A 27,743-nucleotide genomic window follows, 5' to 3' on the forward strand; every position below is an offset into this window, starting at 1 on the left:
CCCTCCATAGGTGCACTGGGAACCATCCCCAGACTTGCCCTGCTCTTGTCTCGGGGACTGAAACCACCCTACAGCTGGTCTGTGCAAGGCAGCTCCTCTCCAGCAAAACAATTGTCCTTTATCCTATTACATCGTAACGTGTGATTTAGAGATGATTCATCCCTTTTATTTGAGCCTTGACTTGGCTATTATCTTGCATTTCAGCTAAATATTATTAGGAATGTTGATGTGTCTACACAGGGACATTTTCTGCAAAATTAATCTAAGAACTTTTAAAACGAATAAGCATATATAAAATATTTCTTTGGAATACAAATAGACTTAATTTGGTTTATCTTAATGCATTTTGGCAACAAATCACAACAAACCAAATAAAGGTCTCTGTAATTCTGTCCACATAGGAGCAAATGCAGCTGAATGAATCTACTTTAAATCCCAGCCTTCAGTTAGCCCAGGTTAAATTTCCCATGTAAACAAGCCCTAAAGCAAAAAACTTTAAAAAGCAGAAACAAACCCCAGTTCAGTTACAACAGTGATATTCTCAGCTTTGAAATCCGCAGATCAGGGAGGCTGTGTCCGATGTTGTCTTTTACAGAACCGGGTATGCCCGAGGAGCGAGTGGTGTTTAAAGGTGCTGCCTGCTCTCTCGATGGCACGGCCAGACTCTTGCTTCTACTTCACCCGCTTCAGAGCAGCAAAAAGCCCAAAGCAGCGGCAAGGTTGGCAGGTCCGTCATGTAGAAACCTTCCTGCCAGCTTCAGGTGACAGAAAACATGAGTGTTAGAGCAGACGTGGGAAAGCGGCACTGCCTGGAGATGGTAACTCCGTGCGGTCTGAAGGAGACGTGCGTGCACCAGGAGTGAAGCAGAAAAGCCCCTTCCTCTATGGGAACCCTACAAACAAACTTACAACTCTGAAATCTTTCTCTGGCCTTAGGAGATGAATAAATGGACCCAGAGTTTCCTGAAAAGACACAGGTATGAGGACAGAGGCACAGCAGACGGCTCTCCAGGAGGTAGGCAGCATCATATCCCAGACTGGGAAATGGTGGGGGTACATGTGAGGCAGCACATTCCCCATGGGGCTCAGTCCACTACAAAAGCAATATTAAGAAGATGAAACAAATCTGACAGCAGCAGTGACTAAAGGGGAACAGCAAATTAACTATCAGTGCTAATGAGGGGAAAAAACTGCCAAGGCCTCTCGCTACAAAATGGATCCCCATGTATAGCCATGGCCCTGGGAAAAGTGTTAATTTGGCGCATGTCCACTCATTTGAGAAAATCTTCTAATGAAATTCTGGCTAGCAGTCATGGGTATCACTTAGAGAAGCTCATCTCTGTTAGAAGAGTGAAGGCACCTCAGAGAGCTGCTGCCGGTCAGAACAGCAGGTGAGCGAACTCTGGGACACGGACCTGACAGAGCAGAGGAGCTTTTCACCAGCACGTGTCACTCAGAGAAAGAGCCTTTAGTGTCTTCAGTAAAGAAGCAAAGGATACAAACATTTTAAGATATCACCTACGTACTGTAAAAGGCACTGGTCCTTTGTTAAGGATGGGAGAGACTGACATGCTCAAGAACTAGAGAGAAAACATTTCTATCAGAATGTTTTTTTCATGTAAATGTCTGCTGTTGCACAGTTTGGAAGCAAAAAAATGCATGGAAAGTGCTGACCAAATGTAATTTTCTTAGAAGAAAGAAGAGAAAAAAAGTAGTATTTATCTTACAGGTGGTTAGCCAAAAATATTGGTGCCCATTACCAATAAGCAAAGATCTCAAAATCGTGTACAACATTTCCTTAAGAATCTAAGTTTGGTTGTTGATTTGTTTTCAATTAATTTCCATTAAATTTTCACTTCCCTTGTTTTACCGTTTATCGAGTTGTTCTTGTGCAGTTCTCCGGAGGGACGAGAGTCTCTCTCAACTGTTTCCAGACAGAACGTTCATTATTTAGTTGAATGGACTGAAAACCAGAAATGCCCCGCCACGGCCAGGGCCACACAGCAATGCAGTAACTCAGCTGGGAGTGGATCCAAGCCGTGGCTCTCGGTCTCTGCTCTCATCACGAGGACAGACTCTTCCCCTGAAGGCAAAAGGGGAAATGAAAATGATTGTAGGACACTCTCCAGGGCACAATCACAAGCTAAATAGGCTTTGTTTATGTAGACGGCTTTCTAAAAGTCAAACCATTGATAATGGGGGATCTTAATATCAGGCTGTTGTCTGGGATAACCACAGTCGACTCGCTGGGGACGGCTCTTGGAGGGCGTGCAGCATGCTGTATTTATACTGATGCTCTAGCAGTCAAGATCAGAAGCAGTTTTGGACTCAGTCCTAGGAATTGAGCCAGGTATGATAAATAAGATATATTCCGGGGAATCTGTAGGGCCAGTGAGTTACAGAGGCAGGCTTGGTATCAGAGCCGCCTTGCCTCTCACCATTCCCACTGGGAACACAGCCCAGTGTCCTCCAGATGGTTTTGTAAATCCTGAAGGAGTACACTGGCCTCCCCAGAGCATCCAAGACTTGGGTCCTTTTCTTCTGCCATCTACAGCAGCTTTCCAAGCTGCTGAGCCAACTCAAGACAGCGCTGACTGGGTGTCCTTAGCAGACAGACAGAGGCAAATGGCATCATTCTGGGCTAGCTCACATACGCATGACTTGTTATTTGAAAAGAGACCTTTAGCTTTGCTGAACCCAATGTACTCATCTTTAATTTTCACTTTCCCAGCAGAGATACACCCACATTTCTCCAAAGAATTACAGTTAGTTTGGTCCAGGCATTTGTTGAATAACTGCACTTCTCATTGCCCCTGCTTTAAAGCGTCTGAGAGAATAAGCTGATCTGGAAACACACCACTTTTTGTTTGCTCTTTCCTAAGGGAACATTATATTATTAATGTTTTGTCATAAGTATCTGGAAGTTATGGAAAATGTTCACCATCTCTTGCATTCAGGGCTTCTAGAACCGACTTTTTATCACCCACAACAATGTGCCAGAAAGTCCAACTGCTGGTGTCAGCCAGGAAACAGGGAGCAGAGACAGTGTTGGCAATGCAGGGGACCGACCAGGCATCAAGAATAATAATACGAAGATATCAGGAACAAATGATTCATGAGAAAAGAAATAAGCTGAAATGTCCTGATGCTGCTAAGTAAATATTTACCAACGGCTAATAGCTTTGCAGAAGATCTGTTAATGTCAAATTTGCTAATAATAAGAAGAGAGTAATACATATTATGAATATTACTCAAATTTACAAATTTGAATAAGCTCCTTCCCAAGACAGGCACATTAGTTTTCCTTGCAATTTATGAAGATAAACTCAATGGCTGAGATCAGAAGAATCTTAGAAAGGAAACACACTCCAGAAACTTTAATTTGTTGTCCTTAAACCCAAAACACACATCAATTTTAATCTCATATTGAACCCCACCCCTCTTCACCTCACAGACAGTGGTCTGATGGAGCTGGAGCCTGGCCACCCAGATATAATCAGCCACCCACAAGAGACAGGAGGGGAAAGAAAAAAAAAAGCTTTTAGTGCTGATCAGTCAAAAACTGATATAAATATCATTTTCATTAACGCTCTTGCACTTAGTGACTATGAAAGTCCTGCCGTATCCCTGTGAATTTTCATACTAAGTACTTCCCAGCAAGCGAAGTACACACTGAAGTAATAGATCAGTAATTCTCAGCTTCCTAAAAGGAAATCTGGTTTGTGGATTTCTCTATGTATTTAAGAAAATTACTTTCAGATCCCTCTTCATCTTCACACTTGGGCTTTTAATTTCTAATTCCCCATCACTCATCTCTCTGCCTGAGCCTGGTTTTCCTGAGAACATTTGAGGGATTCATCTTCCATACTTGGAAATGTTATGGGGCTTCAATTTTTTTCAGAAAAGGAGAATAAAAGTAAAGAGCTAGAATGGTTGAACTGCGCAGGGTTGCGGTTTTGGTTAGACAGTCTGAATCTAGAATTCTGGAAAAGGTACTGACCATAACCTAAAATTGAGATGATTTGTGCAAATATTTAGTGCCATTTTCCTCACCGTCTCCTTGCCACCATGGCCTGAGTGAGTCACGCTGTCGTGCAACCCTGAGTGCTTGCTTGCTGTCACCTAGCTCAGCTCCCCTCTGCTCACAGCTGCCTGTTCACAAAGGCTTTGAGCACTGAACATTTCTGATAGGAAATAGTATCTCGGCAAAGTGCGGCAGCTCAGCAAAAGCCACTTCCAAGTGATTCACTGCAAGGTGCTGCAGGAGGTGAGAACGTGCACAGTGCAGATTACCAGCTTTCTCTCCTGCTGACTAATTCCCTGGTATGAAGTGAAATTCGCAGACCATATTGTGCTTTTGATTAGTGCTACCAGAGATATGGAAAGCAGCAACATGTCCAGACTCTGGCAGCAGATCACAAAGACACAAACCCACAGAAACTACCTGCAGCAAGAGGGTTCTGCCCCCAGTAACGCCACTCGGCTTGGGCTCACCCTCCTCGCCCACCTGTCCAAGGGCAGCCCGGGCCCCACGTGTGCCCTCTCTATCTTCAGGACTTAAAAACCCAGATGTATTAAGTGCAAACTGAAGCTTTCACCACCTCCCTCAGATGACCTTCCTGGGGCTTAACACAGCAGTGTGCAGCCTTGCTGCCCAGGCAGGAGCTGGGGGTGCCTGGAAAGCCCAGTACACAGACTGGTTTGCCCAGGACAAGGACTGGTTTGCCCTGGTGGGAGCAGGGACAGCTTTAGGAGTGCTTTTCAGGAGAAATGCGTAGCTCTGCAATAGAAAATACTTTCCAAGACTATCATGTACTGAAATTCCCACCTACTCAAGTCACTTCTTTTGAAGATTTTTGTTCTTCATTTCCCAGTTTGAAGATAATGTGAACAGCATGGCATGCAACCTTAGCCCAGGTTTAGAATGGAAATTAAACATTTTTCTACCTCTGTTTGCAAAGACCTTCAGGCTCAAGATTCTATACATTTTATATATCTGCACATTTTATATCTTGCCAAAACAAAAAAAGCAGGAGCTTCACTTCTTAAATATCTCTCCTTTATGGGGCAAACACCATCACTGGAGCTTCAGTGAATTTCTCTTACGTACTAATGCAATGGATGAGGAACACTCCTTATTTACTAACAGGTGATTAATACCAGGTTGAGACATGCCAAGAAAAACAATTAAACCTTTAGCATCAGCTCCCTGACGGTTTCACCTGGCATAGTTTTATTATTGGAGCCTGCCTGGGTCGGGCAGGAAAGCGGTCAAGGAGACGACCCTTTGAGGGGGGTCTGAAGGAAATAGAGAAAGGCCCAGGAGGGAAATGATTTCGCTAAACCCCAAAGTCCTCTGCTTATTTATGCAACTATTTATGCTGAATTTATGCTAATGTATTCCATGATGTAGATAGACTCCAGCCATCTATCATAAATCTCAGGCACTGGCTGGCTGCGTGGAGCCCATAAGGAGGGTGGACAGTTCTGAGGAGGCTCCATGCCAGAACAAGGATCTTCCCAGGATGTCTCAGTGCAGGATCAAGGCCCTGGTTTGTACCAGACCAAATCCTAAACAGGCCTGAGCTTGTTCAAACAGAATCCCTGCTTTCTGCTCTGCCTGCAGATGTACATTTTGGCTGCAGAAAGAGAAAGAAGCTGAAGGAGAGACTTTGTTTTCAACTACAAAGTTGGAAAAAGCTGGGAAAATGAAGCTAACTAAAACTGACGGCCTATCGTTCCAAACCGCAGCAAACCTCTGGGCTCCGTGCAGGGAAAGCAGTGGCCTTGGGTGATAAATTGATTGCTTTCCTGTTAGCTATGGAATTTGTTAGTGCTGTAAAACTGCTGTCCATGCTAAGGACTCCTCCTGTTACTCTCTTGGACCAAGAGAATAATAAAAGGCTTCTCTGGAAATTCTTTACATCTCGGTTTTAAACAGATGGCTGCTGAACTCTGTAAGGTCAGCAGTACACTGTCTGATTATCACCACGTGCCTCCTTTAAGCAGAATAGATTAGGAAAAGAGAAAAAAAGAGAAAACCACCAAGACAGCCCAAAACTGGCTTTCTTCAGAAGAGCTTGGTGCAACCACACATGGACTTAAATTCTGAAGAAACACAGGACACACTTCTCTCCCTGATAGCAGTTGTTGGAAAGCAAAAATAAATGTGTGACTCATCGCTCATGCAGGTCTAGGGGACAGGGCATTGTATCCTTGATGTGGGAAGGCGATTTGGTGAAGGAGACACAAGAAGCTCAAAAGACTCAATCAGGACTCAGTGCTGTGCTTCCCACACCCACACACTTACCAGTGGGAACCCCGCTCACGTGCCAGGCATTTGATCTGGAAGGAAGATATGCTCCAAAAATAGACATCAAGATGATGTTTGGATGAGCATAAGGGAATCTAATAAGACAAAGGTATATCAAAAGAAAATAGCTAAGTGAAATTTGAAAGTCAAAAGCTGGGAAGTTTTTAAAGAGAGTATTTTGTCTTGCTATAAGCATGAGATCAGATTTTCTGCTGATAAACGTCAGTGTAATTTCGTTTACCTACTGGAACTAAACCAGTTTATTCCAGTGAAGGTCTGAACAACCAGACCGCTTTCTCTTTTTAAATGATGCAAGAGTTATCTCCACCCATGGCTGCACGAGGGGCTGCCAGCAGCAGGAAGTGCCCTGGCAGTACTGGGTAAGGACAGCATCAGTTTTGTTTCAGCAGCTTGGTGCCCACGTTGCCAAGCCAGACACCGACAAGGCACTCGCCAGCTCCTGCTTCCAGTCCTTCTGCCTGGCAGCACACGGTGGGCAGCTCCTTGCCAAAGCAAGTTCTACCACAGCACAGCTTTGGGCCAACACTGCCGCTGAATTTCCTCGCTGACCAGCCTGGTGTAACGGCAGGGCAGCAGGTCCCAACTGTTGCAAACAGCTACCTCCTGCCTTAGAGGGTACGGCAGCTCTGACCGGGGTGGGAGAGGAGAAGGCAGGGATTTTAGCTAATTATTCTCAACCTCCAAGTGTCCCTACTATGTGCATTGTCAGTTAAGCAGAAATGTCCTCACTTTTCTCATTGCCACACAGTCCTGGTTCGCCACTGCCAGGCAGATGGACACATCAGGGGGCCACGGAGGTGAGACAATCTCTGCTTGCTGCCCCTCTCCCTTTTGGCCCAGGCTCGCTGCTCTCCCTCTAACTCCAGTCTCTTTACCCATGTCTAGTTTTAATCAAACCTGTTGGCGCAGAGACCCTGACCTTCTGAAGAACCTCCAGTCCCTGCGCTATAATTAAAAGGTTTTGTCTAATTCTGCCCCATCAAGGTGGATTTCAGGAAGGAGAAAGTTCAAACTCCCAGAGCTGGTGGAAAATGCAAATAAACAGAGCAGTGATCTGGTATAGAAAGCTGTCACTCATCACCCTCTGGAAGGATCTGATCAAACACAGTCTGCCTCCGAGATACAAGGCTGGGAAATGAGGCTTTAAATGGTGTTTTCATCCATGCTGGAATGGCTCAATTTATGGTTTGTTTTGTTTGTGAAATAACTGCTTTTTAAAAAGAAATGCTAATACTGCTAAAAATAATTAATGTTATCTGAATCTATCAAATTCTAGGAGGGGGTGATTAGATTCAAAACAGCAGAGACATTTCTAATCTCAATATAAGACAATATAAAAACAATGCCTATGTTCTTAGATAACCTTTGGTCTCAGTCTTTTGCTGAACATCAGTGCTCCTGAGGCTGGCATATGTTTATTTCTTAAGCTGAAACGTAACACACTGCCCATATGTTGATACTGAAACAAAAAATTCACTTCCAAACTCTTTCATCTTTTTATTCATGTACTCTGTCGCTCTCAGGCAGGGCTTGTGAGTACCAGTCACTGTCTTCTGTAAAATAATTGACTGTATTTTCTGTCCTCTGAACTAATTCACCACATTTTCTCCCTATCTATCATCTAGATGAATGCACTGTTTTCTATTTATCACCCTGCTAAGGTACTCATCACTAAGGTATGCAGCCAGCAGATAAAAAGTATAATGGTGCTATATTAAACAAAGAAAATCAATGTTCCACTCACAGTAAAACTGAGCCAAATTCTGACAAGTGTGTTGCCATGAGGAGAACTTGGCCCTCTGTTTCAAGCAGAGGGTTTTTCTGAAGCAGTGCTCCCAGCCCATGATATTCCCAGGCCTTCCCCTGCAATGTCATATGGCCTGAGAAAGCCAGGGCTCATCTCTTCCCTCTGCCCCAGCTCTGCTCGTTGGGGCTCACACAGCCCTCCCTGTCAGTGGCCAGTTTGAGCCCAGGATTTCTTGTCCAGGTCAGTGTGGACATGGAGGATCAGGTGCTGCATTCAGGAGAGCCAAGAGAAGACATGAAAGTGGTGAGATTTAAGAGTCTGGCATGTGGCTTCTGTGCCTTTAACAGCTTGGACCCAGCCAGCATTTGCCAATAAGTTCTCCTCAGTCCGAGTCTGGGTTAGAAGCTGCATTTCAGAGAGACAGGCCCAGAGCTTTAAGGGCTGTTACACGACTCAAGAAACCGGATCATTCTAACAGCAGCAAATATGACAAAATTACATAAATTGAACAGGTTTTGTGAATATCTGCCTGATTCATAGAGGTAAGAAAAGCAAATCAGGATCCTCGGAGGCAGTGTTTCTTCAATGTAAAATGGTGCATCGGTTACGGTTGTTGGTGTGAACTTTTATGCGATGGGAGTAGTAGTCCTAACTGCAGGACTGGGGTCTGGGAACTGAAATGCAGTGAAAGCAACCCCTGGCTGCTTCACAGGCAATTCATCACAAGAATGTCTATTGCTAACAAAAAAAGAAAGATCAATTTTTGAAGCAAGTGTGTCCTGAGAATGGGCAGCTCAGGCCAATGTCCCTCTAATGTACCATATAAACTTTAATGTACTACCACTCCATTTCAGCTATGTTTTTCCCCCCTCATTGCAAAATGCTGAATTACAGTTAAATGCTAGATGGTATTTCCTGACTGTGTGACTGATTGCTTGCTTTTGTGCATGGCCGGTTATTTGTTCGCAGTGAGCATTTCAAAGCCTAGCAGCTGGTCCAGTCACCTGGGAAAGTGGTTCAGCTCTCTTCGCTCACCCCACTACATTAGTTGAGAGAGAGGAAACATCTTCTGGCACTTTGCAACAGAGATATGAAAAGTGACTGCACTGCTTTCGACGCAGAGGCACCACATCTCCCTACCAGCCAGCACATCCAGATATTTTCCTCATGGAAATGGGGACAGAGCTGGGAGGGGAAGGGGAGTAAATTATATTTCTGCCAGGTGATCAGTCTGTAACCTGTCTGCAGTATACCTCTTTATGCCTTGCCAACTATAGGAGGTTTATGATGTGCTCTCCACTCTTAGCAAGGTTTCCCTACATTAAACATGAGAGCAGAGCTCCTTCTTCCAAGAAAACATATGCCAGGTGGTCTTGTTGGCCTTATTTCTGATTTCTCTGCTGATGGGAAAGCATTAGATCAGTAATTATGCTTACCAATTCCAAGAAAGCCACCACGATATAGCTCCTTTGTGATGAGATTTGTTAAGCTTAGAGCTACAAAGTAAGTTGGGTTTCTTCCTTCAGCAGGTCTCCACAGGCAGCCCCCAAAGCATCAACACAGCTTGGAAAACAAATGTTCAGAACGCTGTATCATGTCCTGACCTCTGCTTGGAGGGATGTTTGGATAGAAGTAAGTCACATTTTGATCGCCCTTATAAGGAGAAGGAATACATTAAAAGACCCAGACCTGCTTTGGAGAAAGTGTTTGCAGTACTTCTGTGCTGTAGACAAGGCACGAAGCTCCCAGCTGCTGGGGTGTGAGAGGAATCTTTTCCCTTCTACATGCACCAGACCTACGCTACTCCACCGAGCAGTTTGCAGTCTGTCCTACAGACGGCAGCACGGAAGGAATTAAACACAAACATGAAAACTGGATCCAGGTGACAACATTGCCTTGGCCTCTCATGCTAATTTCAGAAACTCAAACAAAAGAAAGAAGTCAAAAAGAAGCAGCAGCAGCAAGTCAAAATGCTCACAGGGCACCTGACATAAACTGGAGCATTTGCTGTGGGAAGGGGAACCGGTTTCCTGTAAAAAGGATTCTAGCCAAGAGAAATCTTAATCTATTGCATGTCAAAAGATTTGAGCTGGAAAATACGTCTGTTCTTTTCTTCCAGTATGTTTTATCATCTTGTGCTCTGAGAACATCTTGAATAGCTGTTAATAATTTATATGTTACAGTGGCATATTAAATTACTTGAGTGGCAGAATGGCTTTGAAACACAGGGTCCCTGAGTCTGAACTGGATAATGAAGGCAACTCCTGAATCTGCCAAGTGCCATTAGGTTTTGGTTTTATTTCTTGCAACAATGTGATCTGCAGCCTGTTAGGACATGATGCACCTGTGAACACTTGAAAGCAGGTTTAGACTGATAAAAAAGCCCAAACAAAACACATCCTGATGAAAATACTCTCCAAAATCTGTCTGGTCCTAGGAAACATTGAACAGTTGGGATAACAACCCTAAAACTGCTCATGGAAGCAATCCTTGCACTGGATCAGAAAGATTTCACATATTTTTTTGTGCCGTGTTTCCCTGTTGCAGATTATAATTTACTGGTCACATTTAGGGCCTAGAACCCTCGGCCGCTAATTTTCCAACTTCAGCCACATCGCATCACGGCCCTAACTGACCCACCTTCAAAAGTGCCTGGGTGACACTGAATGGGCTGTGGCAAGACGCCACTAATAAAAGTTCTTTTGAAACCTTCAGAGAAAAATGCTACTTAATACCAAATTGTTACTGCCTTTATTTTCAAAAAAATTATTTCTCATACCAAGCACTTTCAATCTGAATAGCTCAGCAGGGCTTTTCCTGTAGACTTCTGTACTTTAAAAATGCAAAATTTACATAGAACATCATGCAGAGAAGGCCACAAGTAGAGGAAAGAGAAAAGTACAGGCTGGGGGTAACATAAGGTGAGAAACAGATAAGACAGTTACAGTTAAAGATGCGTGAAAAAGGAAAGAAACAAAAATGAAGTACAAAGGGAAAGCAAAAGGTGTCATTCCAGTGACTTCAGCAGTGCAAATATACCATCCACTGCTGCTGTTTAATTGGAGGGCCAATTATAAAATAATATTTGCAAAAGGGAAGGTGAAGGATTTCTTATCTCTGCTGGGACTGAATCTCCTTTTTCAACACTGTCTCTGTGGATGGCAGCCTTTGCTGGGCATGTGCTGCCAGCTGTGGCACAGGGTTGGTGGGCAGCAGCTTGCAGCCGGCGCATGACGCATCTCTTGGATGCAGGCTCTCTATCAGGGAGAACCACCTGATCTTTCTGAAGAGTGCAAGACCCCGTAGGAAAAACTACCATTGACTTTCTGTGGGTTTAGAGCAAACTCTCCAAAAGCAAACTGTCTTCTGCAGAAGTTTGTGCAGTGTATAACGGTACCTCTCAGCAGCCAGGGAGTCATTACTCCATGCCCACGGTGTGTTTGTATTATCTGCCGTGCGCACCTCGATGCAGTTCAAGCATCGCTCTCCTCAACACCCAAGGAGCCGATTAGCCTGGATGACACTGGGCGGGCTGCAGTGCACATGGCTTTTTCCTCCTTTTTATTTTCTAAATCAAAATGATATTGAATACAGAGGATCTGTCGCAGTGCAAGGACGAGAGTGCCCTCTATTGTCACTGTGCCCTCCAGCACCTTCTCTCCTTCCTAGGGCTCTGAAGAGACGCCTCTTCCTCACAGGCTCTCCTTTAATTTCCTTTCCTTGTTGCACAATGATGGCAACCCCCAAAATTTAATATAATTCGAGTATAAGCTACCTGTTTCTCTCTAGGTGAAAAGTAAACAAGGAATGCTGCAGCAGCTGGATTTAATAGAATCACAGAATCATAGAACGATTTGGGTTTGGAAGGACCCCTAAAGGTCAAGTTCCAACTCCCCACAGTGGGCAGGGCCCCCTCCCACCAGCCCAGGGTGCCCCCAGCCCTGTCCAGCCTGGCCTTGAGCACTGCCAGGGATGGGGCACCCACAGCTGCTCTGGGCAGCCTGGGCCAGCGCCTCGCCACCCTCACAGGGAAGGATTTCTTCCTAATATCTAACCTAGAACTACTCCCTTTTAGTTTAAAGCCATTACCCCTTCCCCTACAGCTACAGACCCTACTGAAGAATCTGCCCCATCTTTCTTATAAGCCTCCCTTCAAGTACTGGAAGGCCTGAAGCGCATGCACCTGATCTGTGACAAGGCCACAGTCACACAAATGGTCCTTAAGAAAGCACAGCTGGGCTTAAGAATGGAGTGAGATGCAAAAACGTGTTGAATTTAAAGGGCTCAAAACCGGCGGATGTGCAGGCCCCACGCAGGACCTCGGGGGTCCACAGGGCCTTGCCCACTGCCCGAGGGGCTCTCTGGGCCCCGGGGCAAGCAGGGTGGGGGGTGGGTGGGGTGGGGTGGGGGAGCATGCAGCGCCTCCCCCTCGCTTCCTCTGTTTGCTGGGCAGGAACCAGACTGAAATGCTGCCAGGATCCTCTGGTATTTTCAAAACTGGAAAAAGCGTTATTGCGCGCAGGCGGTGGTTGGAGAAGTTCCTCAGCACACAGGGGAGCCAGAACGCAATCTAGAGGCTGCAGCGTCTCTTTGTTCTCACCCACACAGTCGCACATGGGAATTACAAACATTACACCACGCACAAAAGCCTGTGTGGGGAACTTCTCCCGCCCCAACCCCCGAGGGGGGGAGCGCGCCGCTCCTCCGGCCCGCCCGGCGCCGCCATGACACCGCCGTGACACCGCCAGCGCCCTCCGCGGCCCTGCTCCTTCCCGATTGGGTGGCCTCGTCGCCATAGCAACTGTGAGGTACCGAGGGGCGGGCTGTTCATCCGCTAGTCGCGTCGGGTTTCCCTTCGCAATGGGGGGACCCGCTTCCTCATTGGCTGCTGTTGTTGCCCCGGCAACGGGAGGACGCGGTGCGGCCTAGCGCGGGTCCAGGGCGTGCGCTGCGGTAGGCCCCGGCGCCGTGGCGCATCCCAGCGCCCTGCTGAGCCAGGGGCCGGCGCCGCAGGCCCTGCCTGCCTCCCACCTACCCGTGAGAGTGTGCGAGGTGGCGCGGAACACGGGGCCCGACTCCTCCAGCGGGCTGGCCATGGCCAGCTTCCGTACCGCCAAGCACCTGCTCCACGAGTGGCACCAGAGTAACGCTCATCTCTACCGCGAGGCCTTTACCGGCTGCGAGCAGGCCCAGCGCGGCCGGGCCGAGGCCAAGGAGCTGGCTGAATGTGCTGCTGCTACTGCCCAGCGCACCCAGCAGGACTCCATGACCAGCCTGGGCCAACGGCTACAGGACATACACTTCTGGAAGGCTGAGCTCCAGAAGGAGACTGAGGACCTTGAGGCCGAGACTGGCCTGCTGGCAGCCCAGAAGCTGCGGCTGGAGAGAGCGCTTGATGCCACTGAGGTGCCCTACACCATTGCCACTGATAACCTAAAGTGTCGGGAGACGAGGCAGCCACCAGACCTGGTCAGTGATGAGGTGGAGGGAGAGTTGCTGAAGGTGAGCAGGATGTTAGGATGTTAACCGTTGTTGGCAGCTCGCTCTTCGTGCTGCTCTGGTCTCTAAAATGATAAGCAGCTTGGTCAGTAGGTGCTAACTGCAGCTCATGAAGGTATCTTCTGATACCAGACCGAGGTCTGGTGCCCCTTCCTGGCAGCCTAGACTCTTCTGGCACTCCTAGCTTTAAGAAGGATTCTTTGAAATCTATTCTCTGTTTAAAAAGTATTTAAAATCACGAGTATGACTAGAGAATACCAGATCCCTCCTCTCAGACCAGATCCAAACAAAATCAAAACAGAGGTTTCCTGAACCAAGATGGGCATCCTATTCTGGCATTAAACTTCTTCCAGCCTCCACTTGCTTAAAGTGCCCTCATCTCTGCAGGTTACACTTTAAAAATGCAGTACCCAATAAGCAGACTATTCAGGACCAGTGAAACGCTCCTTGCCTGTTTCCGTGCTCAAGCTGTCCAAATCTGTCAGTCTCTGCCATTACCTTTTACTACCGAGTCTGATGCTGTAGTCTTGCCAGGGTTCATGACAAAGTAGTGATTCAACACTGTACTACAGTGTCACACAAACCATCATTTTAAGTCTCCTGCAGGACGGTACAATGAAGAGTGCATTGTAGTCGTGTGACACATGCATGAAATGATAGCTCCAGGCAAGCTGCGGGGCACAGACATGGTGTTTCTGACAGTTCAACAAACCTGAGACACTCCTGAAATTTGCTTGAGCCTTTTCCTCCCATAGAGGACTCCAGCTGATCCCAGTTTATCTGTCACTGAGATCCAGCACTGCATGTAGATTGCTTTCAAAGCTGATGTAATTATTGTGGCTGCACAGGGTACAAGGGACAGATTCTGGGTCATTTTTCATTCAGGAATGATACATATTGTAGTTTCCCACAAATAATGGTTATTTGCCTGTGGCCTTGAATATCCTATCAAAGTTGATTCATGATGAGTTACTGATTAAACCCGATGATTAATTTTTGTTGTCAGAAAAATGCTGAAGAAACTTATATAGTTGTTGGCATGATAGCATTTAGCACAATAGTTTTTAGCAATATTTTGAATAGGAATTGTGTGCAATTGCTGAATTGTATTCAGTATTTAAGAGGCCATTCCAGTCAAAAATATAAGCATGTGAGAGTCAGTGTATAGGATATTTCAGTGTGTGAATTGTTACAAAATTCAGATTACAGAAAATAAATTATTTTCATCAGCTGCTGGTATTTTAGAGGAATCATGAAGTGTAAGATTTACCAAAGAAAATAATTTTCTGGCAGGATTTCTCTCCTGTATTTCTTTCCCCCTGATCTCAGAGAATAGTTTGTTCATTGCTCAGAAGTCCATCTGCTGCTGCTGCTGCTAATTCTTCACCTGAAATTGTGATTGTGTGCTTGTGACGACAGACCATCAACAGCCAAGAGGGATGTCACCAAAAAAGAATGATGTGAGTTCAGATGAGGCGTGTATACCGGCAGCAGATGGACTCTTGAGAAATGAAGATTTTGTTGCCATGCCAATGACCTTTGCAGTGCAGAAGGAAGAGGAGTACATAACATCAGAGGAAATCCTTCCCATTTTCACAGAGGAATAGATTTTATGGCACGAATGTTTGCAAATAGATGTTAAAATGTGCCCTCTGTGGCTTTGCTAGCTCTTTAAGCTGCAGCTATACTCTATACTGCTTTCACAGTAAGAAATCAGATGGTACCTTGTATTTCTTACTCTCTCCAAAACTGACTAATAATTCTTGACACTTGGAGCTGTTCTTCCAGCTCCAGTTCACTGTGCAGATTTCCAAGTTAATGGTCCAGTTCACTGGTAGCTCTGTGTTACAACATTTGCTTATTTGGAGGGTATGCAAATTTTATCACTAAAGTGCTGACATACTTTTTCTGGATGTTGCTTACTTGACCAGTCACTTTCTAATTCTAACCCTCTTAAGAAATAGTAATGCAAAGGAGGAATTCTCTTCCCATGCAAAAACTGAGAAAAAGAAAGAGTTTCCAAAAGCCAGCTGTGTTAGGAAACGGACATTCTTTTCCTTGCAGCTTTAATTACACAGTTAATTGATATTCTAGGGCATTTCCCTTCCCTTGAAATTCTTCCTCTCCTACTAGCAGCCCAGCCTTGCGTTGGCATCGTTCTCTGGTGTCTTTGCCATGTTCCTGTCAGCTGCCATGGACACATGCATGGGGGAATCTGCAGCTGAGGGAAGGGCATGCCTGGGCAAGGGTCTGCCTTTCACATTGTCATGGAAAAGCTTTTCGTAGGACATAGGTTTCGATCCTGCTTTCAGCTTTCTGCAGCAATGAAGAACATTTCCCAGTTGCCAGAGCATCCTGCTGAGATAATCACCTTTCAGCAGCCCCTTGGCAGATGACATTTAAAGAGACAAGATCAAATACACAATACAAGCAGTTTTGAGTCTCTACATGTAATTGCACTTTTATTATCTGTTCAGTAGGATTCACTTAAGATGACTCACAAAGAAAACAGAAGTGTCTCTGGTGAAGGTTTTATGCATCCAGATATTTGGGCTTTGCCTGTTTTTTGGCACACTGTCTATTTTTTTAGGGAGTTTTGGTTCCAACTCATCTGTCCTATTTGCTTTGCAGTATGGAGTCATATTTAGATCACCCATTGTGATATGTACCCCAACTAAATAGCCACTGCTGGAATGAAGGATGAGGGTATTTAAGTGAAAGCTTCTCACATGCATAGTAAAATCAGCTGTTACTCAGAAGTTCATGGACTCCACTTAACAGCATATTAATCTTTCCTTAATGCAGTTCTGTTTAAAAAAAGAAGAAGCAGACAGACACAACTGTTTTTCCAGTAAAGAAGGATCTTTGACGACTAGAAAGAAGATAAAATCTCTCAAATAGAATAATTTTATTTCTTTGTGCTGCTGCATTTGCTGTAGTTGAATTCATAAAAAAGCAGTGCATGCATATGTTTCATATGAGGTTTTTGACTTTCATAACCCCTATGACATCTCTGAATCCCCTTTGCATCAGTTTAATGACAGTTCAGTATGTTTATGTGCACACATTTAATATTGAAAATGTAAGCCCTAGCAAAGGACTTGCCACATGGTGATATACTGTCAATAAATCATGTTTCAGCTGCATATTTACTGCATTTCAAGGTTATTTCCGCATGTCCAGTGTCCAGACTCATTAGCTGAGAGCCAGATATGTCTGTGGAATAAGTGGAGGTACTTACATTTATGCAATTTTTTTACCCTAGGCTCAGAGTGTTGATTTGTTGTGTGTTTGCTTCAACAATGAAGTCATCCCCAGCTATTCCCTGATGCTGAATACAAAAGCATTAGCCAAGATCCTGTCAACTGTGAAAAATTAAAGTTTAAAAAAGTGGAGAAAGGATGCATATGTATGTATTCCTGCAGACTGCAATAATGAGGCAAGGAAAACAACAGAATACCATTTCCAAACACTGTGATCTGTAGCTTTGCCAAGCGAACCAGTCCACAGCAGGACAGTCCTGTACACAAACAACTTGGTTAAGAGTGCAGTGCTTATTTTCAACATCTGCAAATCATAGATTTTGAAGTAACTCTTGGTGACCAGCAGGAAAAAGGCCAGTCACAGAGCTTAGATTTTAAAGACTTGTTACCTGCTTTCACTCCCAGCTGTAATGAATAATGGTCTTCCTGTTGCATGCCGTGTGGGGGTCTAAATCTAGTGAGAGCTGTAAGCTATCTTGCTTATATTTGCTGTGCTGATGTGTGGGACATCTGGTGTCATGTTGTTACTGATGGATGGATGCAACTGGATTTGTAATCGAGGGTGACTGCACAGCCTCTCTCACGGGGTTCTACCAGTTCTTCTTAACTGCTCTCACTGTGTCATTCTGGCCCGGGGAGTATTTAAACATTGCTGACATCTGCAAGTCACTGATGTAAAAAGTCAAGCTGCAAAAAACCTGAATTTGTAAATTCATGGAAGGCATAAGCATCTGCTCTTAAATGTTTTCTTTGCACCATTAGTTAGACGCTTACAAAGTCATGAACTGGGATGGTTTTATCACTAGATTTGAGTAAAATCTAACTTTTGCATCATAAACATTAAATACTGTAATAAAGTAAATGGCACACTAAGCTATAAAATGTTCTCTCCCTGTTAATTGACAACCATTTATAATAACAGAGGTTTATTATTAGTAGTAACTGTGGAGAAGGCCGCTGAGAAGAAGCCAAGATCACTTCAGATTTGACAGTATTTCATTTTAATAGACAGCACATGAATACATATATGGGAAAAATAAGGAGAGAAAAAAGATGTTTCATCCACCGAGTCCTCTCGTGAACTGAAGAAATGCAAATCTCGGTTAATGTCCCCGGAACCAGAGATGCTGCTAGCTACTAAAGCTCTTTCATTTGCTTTTCCTCTCTTAATGCAGGCTGGGCCTTCACATGAATTGCCAACAGTTTGCTGCACATACTGCATAAAGGTCATCTATTCTGCCACGTGCTAAACCCCAGATCTGCCCCCAGGATTTTAATGTGGAATCCCCCACATTTTTATGGCTGAAATCACAACTGGGGAGAGCTGTGCTTCTGGCTGCAGCTTCCTCTGCCATGGTTATTGATGGAATTTACTCGGCAAAGAATATGTGAAGGCGCAGACCCGGCATTTTATAAGTTCTCCACGTGGGGTATGAGGTTCCCAGCTCCTGCTCCTCTGCAGGTGGTGCTGCCCGACAGGCATTCGTCAAGTGTGGACCTTCTCCCACATCAGTCCTGTCAGCCAGCCACAGCTGTGGGTGGGCAGCAGGCTGGATTGGACCGTGATGGCTAACAGTACGGCCAGGACTGTGGGACCTCGATAAAGGGATCTTAATCTTCAGCCTAGTACCACAGCTCCTCCCAGCTATACAATCTAACTTTTAAACTGTTTTGAAAGTTCAGAAAAATCATTTAGTAAATAAGCATTGAAAATTCATTGCTATTTGCACCTGCTTATTCACTCTTAATTAGTATTAGACTGTCATTAATTATGAGAACTATAACTTCAGTTTTAAATGTCGTATCTGAATGCGTATCTCCTCAAGAGGGAATCCATTTTTAAATTTTATCTTAGGTCATTCAACAAGGGAATTCTTTGTTTTTGTATTGTTCCACTCTTTCCGTGTGAGAGACCTTAATTGCTAAAGGAAGGCTTTTCTCATTCAAAATGGCACACATTACTCACAGGAAACTGGCTGTCTCTTTATTTACATGGAGACTGACTATGCAACACAAAATAATATCAATTACTATAAATGTAATTTCAAGTGCTGGATCTTTCTAACCCTTTAAAATCCTTTTGAGTTTTTACTTTGACAACTCAGCTATTGTAATGCTTCCTCCCTGCAGAAAGTGAGTTTTAGTGTTTCCACAGTTTGTAAAATGATACCTGCAGCTATGTATTTACTTTAATGTGCTGTTTTAGAGCCTTAAAAATAATTTTTCTTTCCAATCATGATTGTCCTTTTCCATTCAGAATAAAACGATCTTTTTTATGGTCCCTGTTGGTTTCTTATGATGGAGAAACTGACACTGCAGGGACATATGCACTCATTTACTTGTCAAAAACAGCACAAGGATCAACGAGGGCCAGCAGTGTTCTGGGAATAGAGTTTATTAGTAAGTATATACTCCCTTAGCTGTCATTGGATGACTGTCATTGATGTAAACCAGCAAAATTAATTAGGAGTTTTTCATATACAAAACGTTTTTAATATCCGAATCTCAAATATTAAATTCTTTTAAATAATATAAAAGAAAATTCTTGCTGGACTGGCTTTTACATAATAATATGTAATCACCAGGTCAGTAAAGTCACTTCATAGAGCATTGATATTTAATCCCTAAAGCAGCATTATTGCAGTCAAAGATGAACACCAAGTAGTTTTTGTTCAACAAGAGATTGTTAGAAAGTATGGTCTTTTTTGGTTTGATCATGTTTGTGTTGAAATGACCATTCTTGCTAAAACCAGCTTGAGCTGAAACTTCAGGCAGTGGGTCCATTATCAAGGTGAGGCAAAGCTTTGTGACTTTGAGCAGTCAGCCTTGCAACTCAGAGGACATTAACCCCTCAAACAACATCAAGTATTTGAGATACCTCTGCAGTCCTCGATACTGTCCATCACCAGAGGGAAAAAGAATTCTGGAATAAATTTATCTAATAAAAAAAATCAAAGCTGTAAGCGTCCTTTGGTTTATATTATGACAGCTTTCCTATACCTGCTGAAGCAGACAATAGCCATTTAAATCATTGGGTAGTAACTTCTATTTTTAGTTAATACAAAGCACTGAAAGGAGGCAGGAAAGTAGAAAATTGTGATACTGCCACTTCTTTATGTTAAATAGCACCTTATCACCATACGTCAGGCAAACTGTATTTTTGGAGATCTGCAGGAATCTGATGGGAAGCCTCTCCCTTGCATACAGATAAAAACACGTAACTACAGAACATGGCAGCAGGCTCTGAAGGTACCTGCAAGGACTCAGCAGGTTCTGGAAGCCAGTGTCTTGCCAGAGAAGCTGATCTGTTGTATCATATCCCTGCACAAGGCAGCAGCCCCTGACATCTGAGTTTGTACTTGTGGGGCAGACAGTGTCCTGCTCAGTTTTAAAGTGGCACCTTGTGTTTGTGCAAGGCAGTGGTCTCCTGCTGAGCATGATGCTGTTGCCTTATTTTTTGCCTACTTCAAGACTATGCAGGTAATTCAGATATTCTGTTTAATCTGATAGGCATTAGAAGTATTCCAAGTATTGCTGCCACCTTAGACTGATAGCTGAGTTACCTCAATATCTGCTAACTCCTTGGAACATCGTGTCTTTCAATAATAGGATAAGAGTGGGTAATGAATGGAAGATTTAAGTATTTATCCACTACCATTGATATCAGATTGCTGTGCAGGATAGTATGTGCTGCTCTGGATATCACAGAAGTCTCAATGTTTTTATCTAGGAAGCTGAACTTATCAGAAATATCCAGGAGCTTTTGAAAAGAACTTTGACGCAAGCTGCTAACCAGATGCGGTAAGATGTTTTTCACGATTGGTTAGTAGCTAATTTATATAGCCAAATAATACCTGGCATATAGTGGTACAATGACCAGTGGATAAAGATCTTACCAATGCCAGGCTTATGAGCCATATGAAGTCTATTTAAACCTGAAAAGAGGTACTCGGTGATAAAAATTCAGGATTTTCAGGTAGGGTAAGGTAACGTAAGAGGCATGCCATAAAGCCATGCTTTGTATTTTCAGTCCTCGTTTCCAGTACGTGCATTCAGTTCTCTAATTTTCCAACACTGAATTTAAATGCAATAAAAGTATTATCTGGATATCACTCTGTCTTGGTGCACCGCGTGATATATTTGAGTACAGGGTCTTTTATAATAATTTGTCTGATCAAAGGGCCTTTTCAAGATGAGTTTTTTGCCTCCAGATGTCAGTATGAGCTCACTCTACCTCCTGTATCGGTATGGATGTTCATCGCATTTCAAAAGGAATATTTGCTTTTAATTTAGAACGAGCCCTTTGGAAAGATGTTACCTGAATCCTAAGGTGCATCAATATGAAGGTTTTAACTGCTGGAAAGCTTGATATTTTAGTTTTTTTAAATGTTTTAAACTGCTCCAGTTTATGCTATTCTACCAGATACAATGAAATATTGTTTTTAGAAAAACTGTCTATAAACACAAAATAAAGTAGTTCTGTTACATCAGTTAGAGTATGAGAGGAGTCTTTTGGGTTTAGGTTTGTGCTGTTTATGATTAAGATCATTTTAATACTACATAGTATCATCGTTTAGTATTGTTGGCCAGCAGAGTATTTAATTTCTTAGGTGAGAGTGACATCTGGTGTTAGCAGTGTATAACGGCCCCACTCTTTTGTAATCTGCAGTCATTCTAATTAAGTGATGTGACTCACTATTGACATCAAAGCAGCATTTTGAAACTTTGCATATCATTGTACTTGTATCTTCCAATGAGAAATTACACTGTGTGCTAGAGTCTTTGAAAGGCTAGATAGGAGGGCTGGGAGAACGGTATAGTGTTACTTTATGGAGGTCTTAAATTTGAGTCACACTCAATGTACTAGTGAAGGACCAGGATGAGTCTTCTGCTACCTCATGTCTTGTCATGGGAAGAGTGTTCTGTTGGGCAAGCCTCCTACCTATTCTCCCCATAACAACATTGAAAAAAATCCTCTGTGTTGTAGTATTATTACATAAAATCCCAAGTTCAGCCTCTCCTTTGCCTCAGGCTGTAAGAGCTGCAAGCCTTCAGCAGGCACAGAACAGCACTGAAAGTCTAGGGTAGTGAATAACCCATCAAGCTTACTGTCCTTCTAACAGATAGTTGTGGGAGAGAGAGTTTGGTTAGGATTTTCAAGACAAAAAGGAAAGTTTATGTTCTTACTGCTCTTTGAAAGACAAAGCCTAGCTTCACAAATGTCTGTGATGGTTTTTCTAATTGTATTGTTTTACACTAACCATGTCATAATAATGACTTTTCAGATTAAACCAAGATCACAAAGAGATCTGCGAAATGGACTGGTCAGACAAAGTTGAAACATACAACATTGATGATAAATGTGGAAGATACAGTAACCAGAGCACCAACATCCAGTTCCATCCTCATTCAGTGAAGTTTGAAGAGAGGTGGGTAGTTACTGTCATTATCCTCCACAAATAACTCTGGTAAGATACAATACATCCTTTGTGTCAGTGAAAGCTGTCATGCTGGTCTGAATCAAAGTTCTTTGGACATACAGTGTCATAGCATTAATGTCATACTTACATGGATAGTAAAAGTAGTGCTACCACCTCAGCATGGCATACAACTGATGGCAAAGTTGCTTCACCACATGCCAGCTGAACTTGTACAAGTTTTTCTTGGAAATAATTGGCTTTATACATGTAAAGGCTGATTTGAATCCGATTGAGATTTACCATTTGACATCAGCAGGCATGCCATTCTTTCAGGATTACTATTTCAATAAAACTTGCTGCTTCCCCCTCCCATTTCAGGCAGTGTTCATATGATGCAGTGTCCCAAGTGCTATGTAGTTCCTTCTGCTGCTCAACATGGCCCAGTATAACCAGAGGTGATCTTTCTTTTTGTTTCAAAGTAGACAGAAACTGTAAAGCTTGACTATATTCATGTGTTTATTTGCTAGTGACTTAACAGTTTGTGCATTGCTTTTTGACTTGGTAGTATTAGCTACAGATGGAAGAACTTTGGATGATTTTGTGTCATATATTACTTCCCTCAGAAGCTGCAAGATGAATGAGAGTTTATTAATATAAATATTAATAAAAGGAAAAGGATTATTCTTCTTCCTTCATGGTAAGTCTAGACTGCATGCAACAGCAAAAACAAATGGAGGTTGAAAACAATTCTGCAGGGAGAGAACCAGCTTCAGATTGTCTTTAAGTGCAACTTGACCAAAAGAGCAAGGTTCATATTTGTGTACCATTCACCTCTTCTTCCAGTGCCTCAACGCCAGAGACATGGGCCAAGTTCAGTCATGACAACATCTATAGGGCAGAACAAGAAAAACTGGCTTCCATCAGTCTTCGTGCCTTGATTGACAATATTCTTCATGACGTATCTGAGGACCTGAGGATGCAAAGCGCTGCTGTTAATGAGGCTTTTGCCAAACACTGTGAGGAGCTGGACGATGCAAAACACAAACTAGAGCATCATTTGAAAAATGTAAGTGTTATTTTTTGAATGCTGTCTATAGGCATGATAGTCTCTTTTGAGAAGATCATGGTAGATCTGTCCTCTAGAAAAAAATGTCTTACTGTCAGGTATTGAATGCTGTTTTGTGTCAGCTTAGTATCTGTAAGAGTCTTCAGAGCTGGATTGTGGCCCGATTCAGCTTTTTCTGCTTCTGTGCTTCTCTAAACAAGAGATGGACTTAAATATGGAGAAAATTAAACACTTTCTTCCACATCTGGCTGAACTAAAACCTAAAACTGTGTGATCGAGGAACTGATCTTTGGGCCAGGATTGCCAGGCTAGCCTGGTTATTGCTTGTATGGAATGAAAGCCATGCTGTGCTGCAGTAGTAGCAGCAGCAGCAGTTCCTGGCAAGTGATGAGAGCATCTCCAGCCTCTGCCCCTTCTCCTGTGTGGAGCAGCACCTACTTCTGTGTTAGGCCATTGGCAAGTGTGGAAAAAATAGCCATCCTTATCATCTGTTGGATAATGACAGCTGGGTAGACTTTTATTTTTTGCATGGGTGTCAGTGGTTATGAGGGAGAAGGGATTCAGAATTTCATGTCTTTTCCATTTTCTTCACTAATGCCAGAAATACATGCATTTCCAAGTTCATCAGCAGTTCCCAATCTCACTCAAAATGACTTTATTTTTAAAATATAATTTACAGTTAAAAATTTACAGTTAAAAGCAATGCATGGAGGTGGGATGTGTTGTCAGGAAACATGGAAGAGTTTTTGAACAGGCTGCAGAATATTTTCTGCTTCTTTTTAGACCAAAGATCAAATACACAGCTTAGTGGTAGAACTAAAGATGTCAAAACCACCTTTGTACTTCTATTTCTTCTATATTTTGGCCAAGTAAGAGGTCAAGACTACAACTGATTCACTAGGACCATGAACAGCATGCACAGACACAATATGTATCTTTTTTTAAACAGTTCTTTTTCTTGATTATCCTCTTTAGATCCTTAAAGAGATTGGAGAACAAGAAGCTAATATTGCTGCTCTCAAACAAACTATCAAAGACAAAGAAGCCCCGATGAAAGTTGCTCAAACAAGGCTGTATGACAGGTCTTTCAGGCCCAATGTAGAGCTCTGCAGAGATGAAGCACAGTTCAGGTAAACACTATTAAACAAGTCCTCCAGGGTGTCTGTTCTACCCAGAAGTGATGTTAGACAGTTTTTGCACTTTTTATCGGTGATGTGTAGCCTTTAGCTTTTATTGCTAGATTTGATTCTGATATAAGTCAGAAATAATTCAATTGACCGAAATCACTATGAGGAAGATACCATTTTAATCTAATGAAGGGGTCCTCAAACAACGGCCCGCAGGCCGGATACAGCCCCCCTCAATCCGGCCCCCGGTATTTAGAGACCCCCTCGCCGCCCCCCCCCACCCGCCCTGCCGGGGGTTGGGGGGGGAATCCAAGCAGCCGCAGATGACTGCCTGCCACTTCATCCGCACGCCGGCCCCCTGGTTAAAAAGTTTGAGGACCCCTGATAATGTATTGACAAATAGAAGTGCTATAGGCTCAATTCTGCCTTTTGTCTCTACGCTTTCTTCTCTGAACTGTGTGGTTTCTTTTTTTATTTAAATGAGCCAAAAAAATACAACAGCAGGTCGATCACTTGCAACCCTTTTGCTGTTAGCCAAAGTTCACCACGAGGTGGACCATGTGCCCAAAGAATTACGCTTTGCTGCCGAGAATATAAATGGGCTGCACATACTCATAGTCTGAGAGGAGTCCTCAGTATTGTGAAGCATTGGGCTGGTGGCATTTGATTTTCAGTAATAATCCGTTTTAAAACTGGGGGTCAACAAATCCTTTCAAATTAAAGGTCTGAATGTCACATTTGTCAGTTTTGATCTCATTATAAGCTTTGTAATTGATTCTCCTCCTTCACATTTTCCTATCCTTAGGAAAAGTGGGGAATCAGCTTTTGCGGGCTTGCAGTATCCTTGTAGCTCAGGTGCCTACCCTGCAAAGCCAATATGCTGTTCTTTAGACAGCAAGGAAGAAGTTATAATTAATCCAGATGTGTTATAGCAGCTCAGGCACCCTCATTTAAGGTCCCGCTTCAGCAGACCATGTATGTGCAGTATGTGCACGGCATTTAGTGGGATTTAGGGACACATGCAAGTCCTTTGCTGAATGGGCATGTGTTTAATTGCCAGGCTTATACTGTTTGTAGTTACTCAGTTTGCACAGCACATAGGGATCTTGTTTTCCCAGGAAGTAAATATGTGCCTTCTCTGCAGGCAGATTGCAGTAAAGCACCTGACCCCCACTGACTTTTAATTGAAATGATGTGCTGCTTAGAAATGGTTTGCTGCTTGTTTTAAAATGATATGCTTCTACTTCTTTAAAAGCTTATCTGCTTTTGAAGTAAAGACTGTTTTCTGATCTCTGGTGCAAGTATCATCTTTAATACTTCAGTTTTATACCAGTGAACAAAACGCTGATCCAGTCAAACTGGACTTACCTAACAGTTTTTGCTCTGTAATTCTTAGTACAAGTGTCCTACGCAGTGGGAAAGGATGAGGATGGATAGGTCCACTGTGCTTAGTGGTAAAAGACGTTCTTGGTACTACTGAAATCATGGCAGACTTCTGTACAGAAGCTGTGAAAACGAACGCTGCTTTTGACCAAGTATGTGTATGCAGAACCTCTCTGAGGTCCTTCGTTGTTGAGTATTGTGATTCTATGGCTGTTGGTCTTCATTCCCATTACAGTTCTTATATTTTTTTGAACACCAACTGGCTACAGCTCTTTTTTTTATTACTTAACATAATTCTGTTCAGGTTGATCAGTGAAGTTGAAGAGCTAACGGAGTCCGTTGAATCCCTGAAGAAAAAACTGCTGGAATCTGAACAGTCTCTGAGGAACCTGGAAGACACACGGATGAATTTAGAAAAAGAAATAGCTGTGAAAACAAACAGTATTTTTATTGATAGACAAAAGTGCATGGCCCACCGCACACACGACTCCCTTATTCTTAAATTAGCAGGTTACCAGCAGTAATCTCAGTACAAACTATGCAAAGTCTGAAAGAAAAATGTAATCTAGGATCTCTCATATAAAATACATGGATGGTGTTATACACAGAAGTACTGTATTCACTGTATTTTCTTCTATTTGGGTTAAAATGCATTAGTTTAGCATTATGGTGGGCTTTGAGTCTTGTCTTTAAAAGTTCTGTAAAACCTTGCCTGTGAAAGTATAGGGAGTTTAGAGCACAGCTTACAGGTAATTCATTACATCTAGAATGTATCTATATCATAGATGCATAATTTATACCGTACGTACTATTTGGGATTTTTACTCTAGTAAGAGAATATATTGAGTGAATATTGATTGTGAATAATAATGATAGAGGCAGGTGCAGATAGAACATTTATAGCTTGCTAGCATTTTCAGGCAGCCTGAAATGACAGCAGTGAAACTGCTTGCCTGACAGATCACATGATCAGCAAGGAAACAGATGAAAAACTTCTAAGCTGCTCAAACATTATTCATTAAAAAAAAGCCACAACAGTTTGTACAGGTTAAATGACAGTCTGCCTGTTGGTAAAAACACTGCCAGCCCGTGACACCTGCGTGTGTAATCTGAAAATCAGTCCAGGGATTTTTAACCTTCAAGTCAATAAAGTTTAGATTTTTTTCAGAAAAAAAGAAACCAAACAACCCTAACCAGCTTGTGAGTAGCAATTGTGACTTTCAACTTAAGCACATAGATGTTGAATTGGGCTCTTGGAAGCAAGGCATGTGTTTGAATTATTACTCATAATGGAGAGCACATCAGATTCATCTACTCCAGGAGAGCAATGTAACAAATGTCATTCATCCATTAGCTTAGTAGGCCACTTGGTTAAATATGTGACATGTCAAAAAAGGGGAGAAGATGACACAGAACACAATTCCATTATGGTTTCCCATATTACAGGTATTTACTTTTAAAAAGCAGCTGAGAAAAAAATCCTCAAAAAGCAAAACACACAAAAAAAAAACCCTAGCAAGTGTACATTTGTGAATAACCCTGCTCTGTTAACCAGAGAGGAGAGGCCATTAGCCTATCTGTTTTTCTCACAGACAGCTATTTGTATTATCTTAACTCAGGATGTGCAGAGCACTATTCAGCAATTGTCCTACTGCTAAAAGCCACTACCTTTTCTTTGAAAACCAGCTGCGTCATGAGGGCTTTTGACCCAAGCTTCTGTTTTACAGGCTTTGTGTTCAAGAGTTTTGTTTTGCCTTTTCAATAGATTTTCTCTTTGTGATTGTATTTTTATAGTCCAGATGCCGAATCCTTATTGGAGAGAAATGACATGTAAATTAAAAATAAATAAATAAAAAAGTAGCTCTACTGTGCTTTTCTATGCAAGGGACTTAAAACAGTTACTA

General features: G+C 42.9%; 1 protein-coding gene across 1 annotated transcript; it reads left to right on the forward strand.

The window, feature by feature from the left end:
- The first annotated feature begins 649 nt into the window (after window positions 1–649).
- Window positions 650–26,558, forward strand: TEKT4 (tektin 4). The gene is made up of 7 exons (XM_005229123.3): window positions 650–719; window positions 13,039–13,583; window positions 20,574–20,644; window positions 22,129–22,272; window positions 23,107–23,329; window positions 24,305–24,459; window positions 26,144–26,558. The coding sequence occupies exons 1-7, from the start codon at window positions 650–652 to the stop codon at window positions 26,361–26,363; spliced, it is 1,428 nt and encodes a 475-aa protein (XP_005229180.1). The 3' UTR covers window positions 26,364–26,558.
- Window positions 26,559–27,743: the final 1,185 nt, after the last annotated feature.

This window comes from Falco peregrinus, chromosome 5 (assembly GCF_023634155.1).
Source record: "Falco peregrinus isolate bFalPer1 chromosome 5, bFalPer1.pri, whole genome shotgun sequence".
NCBI lineage: Eukaryota > Metazoa > Chordata > Aves > Falconiformes > Falconidae > Falco > Falco peregrinus.